The sequence below is a fragment of the Cricetulus griseus genome, chromosome 4 (genome assembly GCF_003668045.3).
Source record: "Cricetulus griseus strain 17A/GY chromosome 4, alternate assembly CriGri-PICRH-1.0, whole genome shotgun sequence".
Taxonomy (NCBI): Eukaryota; Metazoa; Chordata; class Mammalia; order Rodentia; family Cricetidae; genus Cricetulus; species Cricetulus griseus.
This window is the reverse complement of record NC_048597.1, coordinates 80,180,133-80,196,204: the sequence shown is the minus strand read 5'-3', so window position 1 is coordinate 80,196,204 and position 16,072 is coordinate 80,180,133. Positions and strand designations below refer to the sequence as shown.

General features: G+C 43.5%; 1 protein-coding gene across 5 annotated transcripts in view; it reads right to left on the bottom strand.

Annotated features, from left to right (window-relative positions):
* Positions 1–16,072, bottom strand: part of Cyth3 (cytohesin 3) — a 90,278-nt gene that overhangs the window by 19,617 nt on the left and 54,589 nt on the right. For all 5 annotated transcript variants that reach the window (XM_027413587.2, XM_035443148.1, XM_027413586.2 and 2 more), the window contains exons 2-4: positions 4,750–4,832; positions 2,885–2,949; positions 2,377–2,443 (exon numbers count right to left, since the gene is read on the bottom strand). In XM_027413587.2, the coding sequence (XP_027269388.1) occupies positions 2,377–2,443; positions 2,885–2,949; positions 4,750–4,832 (215 nt within the window). The remainder of the gene's footprint in view (positions 1–2,376; positions 2,444–2,884; positions 2,950–4,749; positions 4,833–16,072) is intronic.

Sequence of the window (16,072 nt, the reverse complement as noted above, 5' to 3'; positions counted from 1 at the left end):
TGACTTGTTCACCAACCATTCAGGTGAGTAGAATTAGGCGTAAGTAGAGACAGTGAGCCAGCAGCCAGCAGTACAGGGATACTCTTGGGGTCTGGAAAGGAAGGGCAATCACAAGAGGTTAGGCAGAAATTTACTGTCTAATACCTCAGGGTCAAAGATCACTACTCCAGCCTTACAGAACCCTTGCTAGGGTTATTAGAATTTATGAGTAACTGAGTGTAAATTGATAAGTTTTGCTATCTGCTGGGGGGGGACATCTGAAAAAACCCAGGATTCTGGAACAAAGGCTTGTGGAATCAGAGACTGAAGCGGGTCTGGCCCTGGTCTGGCCCCTGGAGACTACCTTGACTGTGACTATGCTACCTCAGAGGTTTAGTCTGTGGCCATTCCCCATCAAAGAGCTCAATGACCCATAGGCATATATGGATATTCCCAGGGCTCTTAAGAAGTTCTTGCACCTTTGTCACCTGGCTTCCCCTGCCCCATCCTGACCTGGGGCTTCAGGGTCTGTGGTCTCAAGGCTGAGTTCCATTCCCTGGAACCTCAGGCCTCTGCCAGGTCACAGAAAGCATGTGGAACACACTATCTTAGATGTTCAGGACCTGCCCTGAGCTTCCACCCTCCCAAAGAACTAGGTCATTGTAACATCTGTCAACCTGACCTAGGAGAAAAGCCATATCTGTGAAGAGGTTTCAGGAGAGTTTTAACTGAGAGCAGAAGACCCACCCTGAATGTGGGTGGCACCCCTTCCATGGGCTGGGTGCCTGAAGTGAATAAAAAGGAGAAGCTGTCTGAGTACCAGCATCCATGTCTCCTGATTGTCAATGCAGTGTAAGCAGCTGCCTCCCACTGCTGCCACCATGCCTTCCTGCCATAATGGACTGTGACCTGTGAGCAGATACAAACCCTCCCTTCCTAAGGTCACCGTTGTCAGGGATTTGGTCACAGCAGTGAGACAACTAATCAATACAACTGATTTTACAGAGTATAAACCACTGAGGATTCGAGAAAGTCAAATAGAACAAGGTCATTTCTGGCTTACAAGTCACAAACGGGACACAAGGAGGTCCCTAGCAAGGAAGGGTGGTTCCCTCTGCAAGAGACACAAGTTATGTCATGGGAAACAGGGAAGCCACTGGTGAGTTCAGGCCAAAACCTGTGACAGTTAATCCTGTCAACCTGACTGCTCTGAGACACACAGGACAGTGAAAGCCATCTCTGGGTATGTCTGTGAGAGCTTCCAGGTGTGATTAGGCTGGAGTAGTCCAGAAGAGGTCACACTGACGATGCAGCAAAACACAAGTAAATATGATTCTGAAATGCAAAGTGAGATTGTCTGGTGTGTCCTCAGACTCAGTGTGTGTCCCTCAAAACTCATACATTGTTGTAGGTGGAGGTAGAAACTGTGGGGGTAATTAGGGTGAGACAAACTCATCTGGGGCCCCTAGGGTGGGGATTATGGCCTCCTGAAAAGAGAATCTCCAAAGTCAGCTTGCTCCACACCCTCGTCACAAGGAAGACTCAAAGAAGGTGGCTCTCTGCACTGAAAAAGGAGACCTTACTAGAATGCAACCATGCAAGCTACCATGATCTCAGACCCACAGCTTCTACAACTGTGAGAAGTATCTGTTGTTTAAGACCTCAGACTGGAGGCTTTATCCATTTACTTATGCATGCCAGTTCTTATGCATCCCAGGCTGGCCTGCACTGGCTTTATAGGTCAAGACAATGCTGATCGTCAATCCTCTTGTCCTTCTGTTTCTACCCTCCAGTGCTGGGATTCACAGCCATGTACCACCCAGCCTGGTTTTCAGTCTGTGGCATTTTGTTACAACAGCTCAGCTAACTAAGCCAGTATCACAACTATGTCTACAACCAAACGATTTCAGTATTTTTTCTCAGCAAAAAGCCATATTCAGACTAAATGAGCTTTTTTGTTTTATTGAGCAACTTAATTATAAATAATTGAACAGAATTAGCAATTAGCATAAAAACACAGTTTAGGTCAAAAGGGACACAAAGTCAAACTATTGAGCAATTCATCTTAGCCTGACTAAACCCTGGCTCCCTTGAATGTGGTGGGCAGATGCCATGGGCTGACTGGAGTATCTGGGCCTGGACACCCCACAAACTGAGCCCAAGGGTCCCATTGATTACACCTGCACTCAGAGCCCCACACTGTGAGAAAGGCCTGTAGGTACAAGTAACAGTTCACCCAGAATCTCCTGCTTCACTCTGCTTGTGACAAAAAAAAAAAAAAAAAAAAATCAGCCCCATCTTTTCAGGAGGTGATTATGATCACCTCTGCTCCAAGGCAGTCAACCACTAAAACCAGTCAATCATTTGCACACTGGAAGGCTGGAACCATTCTCTCACCTTTTTGGGGTCCATGTTGAATTTCTTTCTTCCCATGGCTATTTGCTTGTTCCTCTGAGTAGTTTTACTATTGGTTTTAAACAATTAAAAAAAATCATTAGTGAGACCTTCCACAGAGTGCAGCAGAATCATCCCCCCCCCTGCTCCTTTTCCATCTCAGGTCAGCCTGAGACACATAAACAACAGTGTCTAGCAGAGCCCCCCACCTCCACAGTCAAGGCTGCTGCTGTGACTTCTTTTAACATACAGTGACACTTCTTCAGAAAGAAGAATGGTGAAAAGCAGTACCTTCCTAAAAAATTAAAATATACCTCCTCACAATACAGAAAGGTTAATTCAGAGTCCCAAGCCTGCAAAGTTGTTGAGGACACAGGAGGCAGGGACAGACAATTCCAAAGTCTCCCACTTCCCAGCCCAGCCCTTGCATCTGCTGCTGATAAGCTCAGCTAGAAGGGGCTAAGAATAAAAAGGGTAAGTAATCTGAAAAGAACGGTCATGAACACTTTACCTTTCTTCCACTGAAGTTAAGTTATCAATCTCTGTCATCACTTCTGCAATTTCATATTTCAGCCTCTGTCAAAAAAAAAAAAAAAAAAGGAACTGTGTCATAGGGTATCTTAACTAGCCTGTACTCAGAGGTTCAGAGACAGCTTGTCTTCCAGACACAGCTTTCCTAAGGACTCATATGAGCATTACGAGGCCATAACCCAATGCCAGCATCAGTAAATAGACTCAATGTCAGAGGCAGCACAGCAGAGAAAATGCACACACATATACACAGGCACACATACACTCCCTCTCACACAGTCCACTTCTCATTAGACACATCGCAGGAGTCCACTAGGAAGACTCTGAAGTACTAGTGTGAAAAATCAAGAAGGAAGTAAAAAAACATAGAATCATGTAAAGGCAAGTATTGGATCCTTAGCTCACTCCACTGTAGTCACTACACACAACTGGAGGCATAGGTAGCCTGCATTCTCAGGGGAAGCTAGAACCCAGATGTGTCTAGGTTGACATTGGGTTTTCCGATCAATGGCCTGAGTGTCACTTCATAAGAGATGAAACCCACTGGGGCTAGAGAAATGGCTCGGAGGAACATGCACTACTCTCTTCCAAAGATACTATATTCAATTCCCAGCATACACGTCAGATGGCTTACAACCCTCCAGGGGATCCCACCTCTCTGGTGATCTGTGGGCACCGGCACTCATGTGCATATACCCATACACATAATTTAAAGTAATGATAAAAATTTAAAGTGACAATTATGATTTTTTAAAAAGAAAGATGAAGCCCCAAGGACAAGACCCAACTCAGAGACATCAGAAGCAGAAGACCCCCACTAGTTGGCTTCCCCTTAGTAGCTTCCCAGCCTCCCTGAGCCTCAGACAGCATCCTTGGTGACAGGATGAAGTGGCCAGAGTTCAGGGACATGCCCATATTATTGAGTAGTATGGTCACCACTGTCCATATGATATCCATTCTTAATTAATCAGACAAAGGACTTCTCTGGGTTGCAGAATTTTCCAAGAATACAGGCTAACCTTGAGCCAAAGCTACCACCAATTACCTCTCAAGTACAAAGACATTTTATTCAGAACCCTATTATGTGTATGCCAACAAGTTCAGACTTAAAACAAGTTCCTAGAAAGGAATCATTGTCTAGGACAAGGCCTGCTCTACAGTGAGTGGCCTATGAGGTGACATTTACTTTGGCAATGACAATGACTAGGAAGCTTCTCAAAAAAGGGACACACGACTGACTTTCCTGAGGACCTGGGAGGCCTCTAAACTGTCTGTGAAGATCAGACACCCAGCTCTGAAACTGTGGCTTCTTCACTCATTTATTCTCCTGTGGGACACCCCTCGCTCAGCCCTGGCCTGAGTCAACTGCACAAATGTGGGGAGGCAGTGTGTATCCATATGTTTTATCTATCTTTATCTAAATTTGTCATTCTGCTCCTACTACTAAGTAGGCACCTTAGTATATAGCTAGAATCCAGTATCTGCCTGTGTGTTCACTCAAAGGCTACTGGACTGCCATAAATGTAGCAGGTACCTATCTAAGTGCTTGAGATAATGTACACAGAAAAGGGCAGAGTATATCAGGCTGTTGCCATCATCTACTCCAACACTTGTAACTCTGGGGCCACAAGTCAACTGCTAGGAATGCTGGTCCCACCATTGTGGTCTCTGCTTCAGGGTTTGTGATGTCTGAGATGGAGCCTTTGCCTCCTCAGCCTGGAAAACTCCTACCTCCTGTCTTCATAGTCCTCAAATTTTTCACATTTTCTTGAAGCTACCTTAATTCAATATTCCACACAAATTCAAGTTAAGACGCTTTGCTGTTTTTTGTTTTTTTTTTTTTACCTCAATGTCATCAATAAGTTCCTTTTTTCTTCGACGAATGTCCAAAAGTTCTTCTCGCTCTTCTAATGACAGGTCTTCAGGCACTGAAAAGAAGAAGAAGAAAGGAAGGAAGGTCAACAACTTTTGGGAAAACTGTTGAGGCTGCTGAGGTTGGAAGCTTCCCTAGAGGAAAACAGAAGCTAAGGGTTATCGACCACATCTGGGCACACCTGACCCCACCAAAACGCTGATTAGCCTGCCCAGAGTCTTACCACTGACCTTCCCCACCCACAGAGCTCTGATGAGAGGTTGATATGGTACCCCTTGCAGTGCTACAAAAACTGGCCAACCAGCACCCCTGCTTGAGGCCTTCCTGCTGTACTCAGCTCTCAATTGTTTCTTAGCCTATCACTCTCAAAGTACTACATCTATATCACATAAAACCCACACCGAACCAGACACACCAAGCTAAGAAAGGTCAAAGTGGTTACACTTTGGGGAATGAGAAATGCGGTGGGAAAGCAGTGTGATGCTGGCCTCCCACTCAAGCCCCACCACAAACCTTATACAACTATGGACTTCATTATGCATATCTAACTGATAGTGTAAAAAATGTGTATCAATCACACTAGATTGGCTGGTGGTGGGGTGGAGGTGGGGACAGGACTTAAGGAGCACAAATGGGCACAGACACTTTGGGAAGCACTTGGGTACATCAGACAGCATCAAGGATGCACATGGCATGCCCAGCAGCTTTAAGTATATACAGCAGGAAACTCTACAGCAGTTCCGCAAAAAGTACAATAATGTTGAAGAAGCAGATTTTATAGATTAAAAACAAGTTTGATGCCTATCCACAGTAAGATGGATAAATGTGTTAGAATCTCACACAGACGTGAGAGTGAGAAAACTACAAGCAATGAACAGGTATTTCAGGACATTTGTATAGACGTTAGATATATTCTCTTACGGACCACAAGAGCCAACAGTTAAAAAATATATTGTTAAGGTATTGTCTTAGTTGTGTTCCCTGTTGGTGTGATAAAACACCCTGACAAAAGCACATTTGGCTCACAATTCCTCGACCTAATAAAGAAAATCCTTAAGCCAGCCTAATCTAGATAATTCGTCATTGAGAATTCTTTTCCAGGTGATTCTAGATTATGTCAAGTCAACAATGAAACAAATCAACATGGAGCTGGAGAGATGGCTCAGCAGTTAAGAGCACTGGCTGCTCTTCCAGAGAACTGGTTCAATTCCCAGCACCCACATGGCAGCTCACACCTGTCTGTAACTCCAGCTCCAGGGAATCCAACTCCCTCACATAGATGCATATGCAAAGAAAACACCAATTCACATAAAATAAAAATAACTTTAAAAAGAAAAACCCATCACAGGCATATAAATATATGTCATTCATTAGAACAATAAATACAGAGCTCGTAATAGGCATGCCCTCTAGGGAGGGAAGCAAGAGCATGGAGTAAAGGTGGAAAGCAGAATATGTCATTACTAATTTCCTTCTACTAGCTCTAAACTGAAACTGAATGACACCTTGTTAGACCCCCGAAAACTCAAGTATCCGGGGTCTCAGGCCAGGTTCGCGGTCACCCCAATCACCAGGCGGATTCGAGAGCTTGCTGCAAACTGCACGAGGCTTTATTGTAATTTAACGAACTAACCCCATGTTAGCTCGGGTCTTTCACCCACCCGCCATGGCAGACAGCTAGAAAAAGACGGCTCCAACGGGCTCCCAAAAGATCTTATAGGGCAGCGTAAGGGGAGTGTCTAGGGGTACGCACAGGATCAGGATTGGTGTGCTTCCAGGCTTGGAGGGCTTGCCCTGTGTTGATTGGTCAACTGGTTGTTATGGCTCATAGGCCCTCCCAGGGCGGTTGCTATGCTCTCTACGTCATTGCTGTGCGCTTGTCCGTAAAGCACACCCAGGGTCGTAAAGCATAGCGCCACCAGCTAACTTCCGATTGGTTCCTTGTCACAAGACAGGCATCTGACCTCTAAGTGACTAAGGTTCCTTGTCACGAGACAGGCATCTGACCTCTACGTGACCAAGGCAGGTTTATGGCAAGCACGTGTTCGGCTGTAATGGCTGCCAAAAGGGAAGCCGGTTCCTTCAACCTTATCAATGTTCTTAGGCAATCCTCTATGCCAAGATATTACGAAAGAAAGAGTTACTAGACAGGGCTATAAAACAGCTAAGCCCCTCAAAACACCATGAAGACAGTCATTATTAACTCTATGTTATAACTGAGGCCAAGAGGGATTAAATGGTTTTCCCTAGAGAAGAAACACTGAAGACATAATGGGGTTGGAGAGATGGCTCAGCAGTTCAAGAGGCTCAGAGTTTGATACCAGTGCCAACATTAGGCAGTTCACGAATGTCCATGACTCTGAATCCAAGGGGCCAGATGCCCCTTCTGGATTCAGACACACACACACACACACACACACACACACACACACACACACACACACACACACACACATACATCTTTTTAAAAGAAATAATATTCTGCAATACCATATATCTGGTAAACAACATGAACACACACATCCAAGATGCTCAACACATGCCAAACATCAAGCATGACAAACTCAGATTTACAAGTTGTGCAGCATGCACTGGGCAAGACACACAAGGTCCCTGGGAACCAGTGTTTTCCTTCTTCCTTGCAAAGTGCCAGCTTCATCATGAAACTGGCTTCTACCCTGCTAGAGCTAAGGCTCCTCAAGCTTCCTCACATGTCTTATAGAACAACTCCTTAATTCCCACTGGCCCAACCTATTTCCAGTCTCAGTTCACATTAATCAACAAAAGTAGAAGACATATCCAACACACACAGCATTCAAAGACAAGACACAAAAGGAGTCAAGAATTTATACTGGTTGGGCGTTGGTGGCGCATGCCTTTAATCCCAGCACTCGGGAGGCAGAGGCAGAGGATATCTGTGAGTTTGAGACCAGCCTGGTCTACAAGAGCTAGTTCTAGAACAGCCTCCAAAGCCACAGAGAAACCCTGTCTTGGGGAAAAAAAAAAAAAAAAGAATTTATACTGGAGAAAACCAGCAATGCCCAACACCCAGAAAGATGAGGCATAAGCAAGCACACACTGTTTATCTCTTCAAAGCTATTACTCTTTTTTTCTTTTTCTTTTTTTTTTTCTTTTTTTTTTTTTTTTTTTTTTTTTGGTTTTTGAGACAGGGTTTCTCTGTGTAGCTTTGGAGCCTATCCTGGCACTGGCTCTGTAGACCAGGCTGGCCTCGAACTCACAGAGATCCACCTGCCTCTGCCTCCCGAGTGCTGGGATTAAAGGCGTGAGCCGCCAAAGCTATTACTCTTACCACAAACATCTACTCATTTCTCGAAGCAGCCAGCCTCCAGAGTGCTATCAGCCTGACATCAGACAGTGAAGGTCCTCCAGTCTATCAACCACACATATCAATCTCCTAAAGCAACTCATAAGTAAACCTTTTCTTCTGCCAGTTTCTCCAACATGCATGTACAAACAAGAGTCTGAAAGGAGCGCTGTAGACGTCAATCTTCTGCAAGACAGTTTTTCTAAGAAATTCTACTAACAGTCTTCCTCCTCCTGCCCTCCCTCCTATCCTGGGGGTCAAAGGGCCACCAAGAGTGAATAAAGACTTAAGAGTGAATAAAGATGAATAGAAACACCGGGGTGATTTCATTCTAAAGATGCCAATGCTCCTCCAATCAGGAACGTTCCATGGACTGCCTTGAGTTTTTCCTCTTCCTACAATGCCTGTCTTATCCTTTAAAGGCAATGAGGAACTAAACAATGAAGGGCTGTTCATTCGTGTTACCAGGAATTCCAACCAAAACCTGCTTTTCTTAAAAAGAGAGAGAGAGAGAGAGAGAGAGAGAGAGAGAGAGAGAGAGAGAGAGAGAGAGAGACACACACACACACAACACACACACACACACACACACACACACGAACTATGATTTTAAAAAGGTAACTTCTATCAGGTAAGATAACAGTGTTGCAGTTGCACAGGAAATACCCTTGTTTTCTAAAGAATCATACTCAAGTATTTTAGGGTATAAGACATTATATCTAAATTTTACTCAGAAAGACTTCAGAAAGGAGAACTGAGCAAACTAAGTTATTGAATCTATTTGGTTGGTTATCAGTTCTACATTCAAAGTTTAAAATTTATAGGCCAGGTGAGGGAGGGCAAGCCTTTAATCCTAGCATTTAGGAGGCAACAGCAGGTAAATCTCTGTAAGTTCAATACTAGCCTGGTTTCCATATCAAGTTCCATGCTAGCCACGATCACATGGTGAGACCCTGTCTATGGGGGGGGGGGGGAGGGGAGAAGAAAGGAAAGGAAAAACTTAAAATTTCCCCTAATAAAAATTGATCCCCCCCCAAAAAACCACTTGACCTTAAATGGCTAGTGTCATCTCTTCTAGTAACGTCTTTTTCCTGAGGGATTTGGCAGGAACAGGCATGGGAAAGAGTGGAACACTCTTGAGCACAGCACATTAAAAAGACTAACAAGGCTGGAGTGGTTAATACAGAGGATAAAAGAACATGATAAAATATTCCTGGGACCAATCTCTGCACTGCCTCTGTCACTTCTCCACCTTGCCATGATGTCATGTTGCAGTATCTCCTGCAGTCACAGGATCTGCTGACACACAGGCCATTTCACATGCTCAGGAACCATGTGTAGAGTGAAATGGTAGGCAATGCTCAGAGAAGACTCCCTAACTACCCAGACCTTCCCCAGTGACAAGTCAATCTTGGATACAAGGCTTGGACTCACTTCCTGACATCTTGTACACCGTCACTTTGACTCTCTTAGCCTAGGTGACACTCTTGGCAAAGGTGTCATAACAAAAAATATTTCCTCCAGCTTCAAATAAGAAAAATGGCATATCCTGGCAGTGGTGGTTCATGCCTTTATTCCCAGCACCATAGAAACAGAGGCAGGCTGATCTCTGTGAGTTCAATGTCAGACTAGTCACAGAGGGAATTCGAGGACAGCCAGGGCTACACAGAGAAACCTTGTCCAAAAAACTGAAAAGAAGAAAAGAAAAGAAAAAGGCAGTGGCATCGTCCATCCATCATGGTCTTTAACGGTTGTGAGAGGTATTCAACAGAAGGTGTCACCCTAACAGAAGCAATGCAAAGCAGTCTCTCCTCCATGCTTTCTTTCCTGGCTGTAATACTCCAAGACAGCTTCACTGTGGAGGATCTTGACATCATTTGTCTGTGAGCTGAATTTCCAGCAGAGGTGGGGTGTGCCTGGTGTAAGGCTAAGGGAGTCATCTGTCATGTTACTGCTTCTCCTGAGAGTGATATCAACTTGAAGTCAGCCTCAAGGCAGTGAAGAACAGTTGACCAACAGTGCATTTCCTGAAAGCACTGCTGGCTCAATGGAATCTCTGCAGCTGCTCAGAATGCTGCTCCCACATCTCTCAGAAGGAGGACTGGGGGGCCTGCTGCAATTTCACAATGTCCCTTATACCCTACTGAATGAAGATCTTCTTCACAGACCTTTTCCCGGGAGTTTCAGCTCTCTTGCTCAGTGTGGAGATACTATATGCTCATGGTACATGTGCACCTTTGCTATCTACTGTGTATTTGTGCATACTTCTATTTTCTGTAACTTATTTTAGTGTCACTATTTCTTTACCAGTTTAGAAAGCTGTCAAACTTCAGTTCATTAGATTAGAAGTAACCTATTTGTGGTAAATCTTTCTGGGCATTACTAATATAAATCCCTGTGAGGATTAATCCCCTCCCCATCCCTTTCTCTCTTTCTACTTTCCCTCCTTTCCTCCCTTTTATTTGTGATGCTGGGTATGGAAGTTACAGTCTTGTGCACACTAGGCAGTTATCTACCACAGAACTATATCCCAGCTCAGTTTTGACCCTGTTTGTTTTTTGTTTTTGTTTTTGTTTTTTTTGTGGAGGGTTGGCATACCTTGTACATGCCAGGCAACTGAGCTACACACCCAATCCTTACTTTATTTTGAGACAGATTTCTAAGTTAGCCAGGTAGGCCTTGAACTCACCCAGTTTTTAGGTTGGTGGGTAGGCAAACATTGGAGATTGCTCAATTTATTACATTTCACCATATCCTACACCTAGGCCAGAGCAGTAAATATGGAGGTATAGGTGAGAAGCACTTCCTTATGCCACCAGGGCATTCAAGGCAGAGGAGTAGGAGAACACTACCCGAGCATGTCTATACTGGTAGCTTAATCTAGATGTGATTTAAAACAAGAGGATTCTTTGATGAATCTTCCACAAAATCACTGTGTTTATACACAATGGCCATTCTTGAAGAAAGAGGTGCTGTGAAAACCACTGGTTTTGCTGTCAGGAGCAGAATAGGGAAGCCTGACAATCCCTGGGTACCACTGCCCCATCTTGGAACACCAGAAGGCTGCCAAGCCAATTACCCTAAGATCCACTCACAGAAAGTTTGAGATCTGCTGATCATGTCAAAGAACACCTCACATAAATACTGTGACACACAACTTTTTCATGTCAACAGGTATGTTACGTGAACAAAATAGTATTTTCCTGACACTGGCTTTCCAGGGTGAACAGTTCTGAGAGTCTACAACTCTGACATGTGTTTCTCACATTTCATTTTGAATGGGGTGGGTGATGGTAACATTTGGATTAAGCTATTTAAGATGTGTGGATTTCGGCTGTAGTTTTTTGTTCTTCATTTTATTCCAGCTCTGAATCTGCTATAACCAGGGTCTCATTTCTGGTCAGGTTTGTCTCTATTCCTTGCTCTGAATTCCTGTTCCTAAATATGCCTCTGAAGACTCCAGTTTTTTCACTGTCTTGCCTCAGCCCCCCTCTCTCATTTTTCCCTCTTCTCTACTAATATTACTATTTCTGAGTGTTGTAAATGCTGATTTTTATGCAGTTGGTTAAACTTTTAACCTACCGATGTTGATGTTGTATTTTGTGTAGAAATTCTTATAATTTTCATTTTTCTCAAATGGATTTAAACTTCTCTCTTAGCATGAATCATTAAAATATTTGTGCTTTTGTTAAAAGTAATAACAAAGGCAAGGCCGGGTGTTGGTGGCACACGCCTTTAATCCCAGCACTTGGGAGGCAGAGGCAGATGGATCTCTGCCTCGAAAATACTATTTTCGAGGCCAGCCTGGTCTCCAGAGGGAGTGCCAGGATAGGCTCCAAAGCTACACAGAGAAAAGCTGTCTCGAAAAACCAAAATAAATAAATAAATAACAAAGGCAATTAATAACTACAGTGACTGGTCTGGCAGTAAAATTCCTGAAGCAGGTTGGCTCTGACACATGGAGACAGGCCTGAGTTCTTGGCCTGCAGAATGGTGTGCTGTACGAAATTGGTGACTTCTGAGAACGTGACAGCACTTGGCAGCATGAGTCTATGATAGTGATGACAGCAGGTACAGTTGCAATAGTTGGTCCAACTTCTGGACAAAAAACCTAAATATTTTCACAAGGGAAAACAGGAAGGAAGGAAGGAAGGAAGGAAGGAAGGAAGGAAGGAAGGAAGGAAGGAAGGAAGGAAGGAAAGAAGGAAGGAAATCCTGTGTTTCTGTTGCTGGCACAGCTTCAGAGAAAATTCAGGACAAATTCATGTTCTGGGCCAGTCCTTGCCTTTCTCAGGTACCTGCCTCCCTCAAATGAAGATTTGCAAAAATCAAAGCACCTTATGAAGTCTGCTGTCAACCATGATGGGTAACTAAAATTGGACTTAAATTTTTGTCCAAAATGAGGGGAAAAATAGGCAAAATTTCAAACCTTGTAAAGTATCTTTCAGAAAAGAGGGTGAAACACAACATTTTTCAGACAAACAGGACTTTAAAATAATTCATCTTTAGCAGATCTGCAGGTGGATGGGTGAGGGTATCAAATGAAAATCTACACAAAACAATGTCAAGTGCTCAAAGGGCAGCTGTGTGAGCAACGGTTTTCCAGCCCTGATGCAAATCTCTTGAAAAGATTTACTGCTTTTGTTGCAAACAAAAGCAAAAGGATTTCTGGTTTAGCAGTTACATAAAAGTAAAAGAACACAGGACTGGGAAGAAGAAATGAAAGCATATCGTTATAAAATTCTTACCAAGTTAGACATAGTGATGGTGCCCACCTGTAAACTCAGCATTCAGAAAGCTGAGTCAAGAGAACCAGCCTAAGTTCAAGACCAGATAGAACTACAGAGACCTTGCCTCAAAAACAAAACAAAAACACAATGGCAACAAAAACAGGAGAAAAAAAAAATGTTATTTTCCTGTGTGAGAAATGGTATGTTTGGTGGAGACTGTGGTAAGTGGAAAGTACTTATTATAAGGCTGGAAGATGACTCAGAGGTTAAGACCACTGGCAGAGGACCTGGGTTCAATTCCCAGAGTCCACTTGGCAGCTCACACCCATCTGTAATTCCAGAGGATCTGACACCTTCTTCTGTCTTTGCAGGCACCAAACATGTACACAGTGGACAGACATATATAAGGCAAAAAGCCCATACACTAAACAGATAAACACCACTGTCTTCAAAAACAGAGCATAGTGCAGTGGTTAGGAAGATGGCTGAGTGGGTAAGAGTACTTGCTACACAAGCATGCGGACCTGAGTGCAAATCCCTAGTCCCCACAGAAGAAGCTGGTGTGGCTGTGCACAGCTGTAACTCCAGCGTTGTGGAAGACAGAGGCAGGAACATTACTGGGACTTACTAGCCACCTGCATGGCTCAAGTGAGTAAGACAGAGTGGCAGAACAGGACACTGAACATCCTCCTTTGTCCTCCACAAAAAAATACAGCCCCCCCCCATATACAAATCCTGAAGCAACTAACAATTTTTGTTTTTCAAAACATGTATGTAGCCCTGGCTGGCCTTGAACTCAGAGATCCCCCTGATTCTGCCTACCAAGTGCTGGAATTAAAGGTGTACACTAGCACCTCCCAGCTGCAACTAACAAATTTTGCAATAACAATACTGTATTGAGAAAGTGGAATTACTGCTTAATTTACCACATTTAATAAAATTTAAGAATCTATCAATCATATCCTGTCTCTTACAGACACTGAAATGTAGAAATATTTACATCTCAGAATCAATGAAAAATAGGGGATTTTTGTACCATAGTTTAGAAAATGTATTGCTATTTAAAATGTATACTGATATTAAAAAATAAATTTCTTAATGATGAGAAAGGACTTTCTAACCATGAAATTATAGTAATAGTCTCATTATGTGACAAATTATAGGTACCAAGAAGCTGTGATTTCCTGGGTCCTGGGTTGTTACTACCCTTATAACTCACTTTCTCATCCCCCATACACACATTCTCCCTGCATGTCTTCTTACACACACCTTCCATAAAATTAACATTCTGCTCTACAACTCTCCTGAGAAAAGACAAGATCCCAGAGTTATGAACTGTGACCAGGAACATTATGTTTTAGGGACTAAAAGTCAAATATGTTAACAAATTGTTCAATGGACAGAAATTTGATCACTTAACTTGATTACTTAACCATATGTTTTTGGCTCTCAGCTGTAGACTGAAAACATTGTTTGCAATTTTTAAATTTTCTCTCATTTCAAGTAATCAACACTAATGCATCAAGGCTAACTTTCCTGTTGCCATTTGATAGGTTTTTTTTTTTATTTGTTTGTTTGTTTTTTTTCTATTTCCTTGGTCAGTTTAGGGGCATGACAGTCCTACAGGATACTGACAAGGCGTGAGCCGGGGCACTGATCTCTGCTGATTCACTAAATAGGAACTCACAGAAACAATATCTTTCCTGAATTCCAAATGCTGGTGATTCAGACATCACTAAGCTTGGGTTCACAACAACCACCAGAAAGATTTGACAGCAAGAACAAAAGGGCAGCTGGGGGCAGCAGGAGCAAGCACTGAGCTTCAGATCTCATCACCAAGGGCCACTTGACCTCCAGCAGGTGATAAAGCCAGTCCAAACACTCACATCCAAGTGGGTCACTTGGCCAGTCACATGATGACTACAGCAGGAAGGTACTGTGGGGAGTGTTCCAAGTGCCAGGGTACTGGGCTGAGCCACGGGGCCAGGTAGGAACTGAGAGCCTCAAGGTCACAGGTGAATCCCTACTGGATGCAGGAACACGGTCAGCTCCTGACATTGGTCACCCTCTTGGGTCCCTTCAGCCTCCACTGTTCCTCTTTAGTGTTCCAGGACATTTGCTTAGTCTTCTTTGATTTAAGTAAAACAACAATTAAAGACTAACAAAAATTGAGTAATTGGCCACCTGTGCACCACTGTTAAAGGATGCCCTGAAAGATTAACTATTGAGAGAAAAGACCTGAGGCAGGGGTGAGAGATGCCACAGAGAATAATCACAGACTTCCACCATCCACTTGGAAGGAAAGCCAGGAACACAGACAGTATCTCACAGATACAGAACTAGGAACCCAAAACAGCAGCCAGTGGACAGGAATGCAAATCATAAAGTGTAAATGTGACTAGATTTTACACTAAAATGTCCAGGCTAAGCAGGAAAGGAATTAAGTTTCAAATCCCAACAGTGGGAGGGTGGATAAAGATCAGAATGAGGGGAAAACATCAACATAAAAAAGACAAAGAGGGACAAGATGGTGGCCCTTGGTTCCTTCCCCAGCACCACAAAACAAACAACCCAAGACAAGAAACACAAAATATAAAATATCAATGCAGGAAAAAAAAAAGCAGTATACTGTTTTCTGCTGTTGGAGAGAGAAAAACAAGTCCATAGTGACTTACAGTTTCTCGGTCATGAAAGGGAATCTGTTTCTCCCCAGTGACTCCAGACTATCTTAGAAACTTCCCCCGGTCACAGGGAAAAGGACAGATGTGACAATGTGCAGGGTGGAGGCCTGCACAAAGCCTCACACCTCACCTCAATCTGGAGAAGACAAAGCCCACAGCCATGAAGGAAGAAACCACAGAGACAGAGCTGCAAACACCCCAGCTGTTACAGTCACCTCAGCTAAGTCCCCAAACACCACAGTGCCATTGTGTGGGATGAGCTCAACCCCCACATGATTAGCCAGCTGAATGCAGCAAGATGAGTGAACCCAGCAAATCAGGAGACAACATGCTACTGAGGTTTATAACAACTGCTCAGGAGAATATGATACACAGTAATGTGTAGCTGGTACTCATACAATAAATGTAAGAGGGGAAAAGGTTAAGTTTAACACCCTAAAGTTTAAAAACTGAACAAAAAACAAAGCTAAGTTAATGCAGAAGAGGCACATTTACAACAAACACAGTATGTAACATTTGAAAATAAAAGCACAGAAAGAAGGAAGGAGGGATGACACAT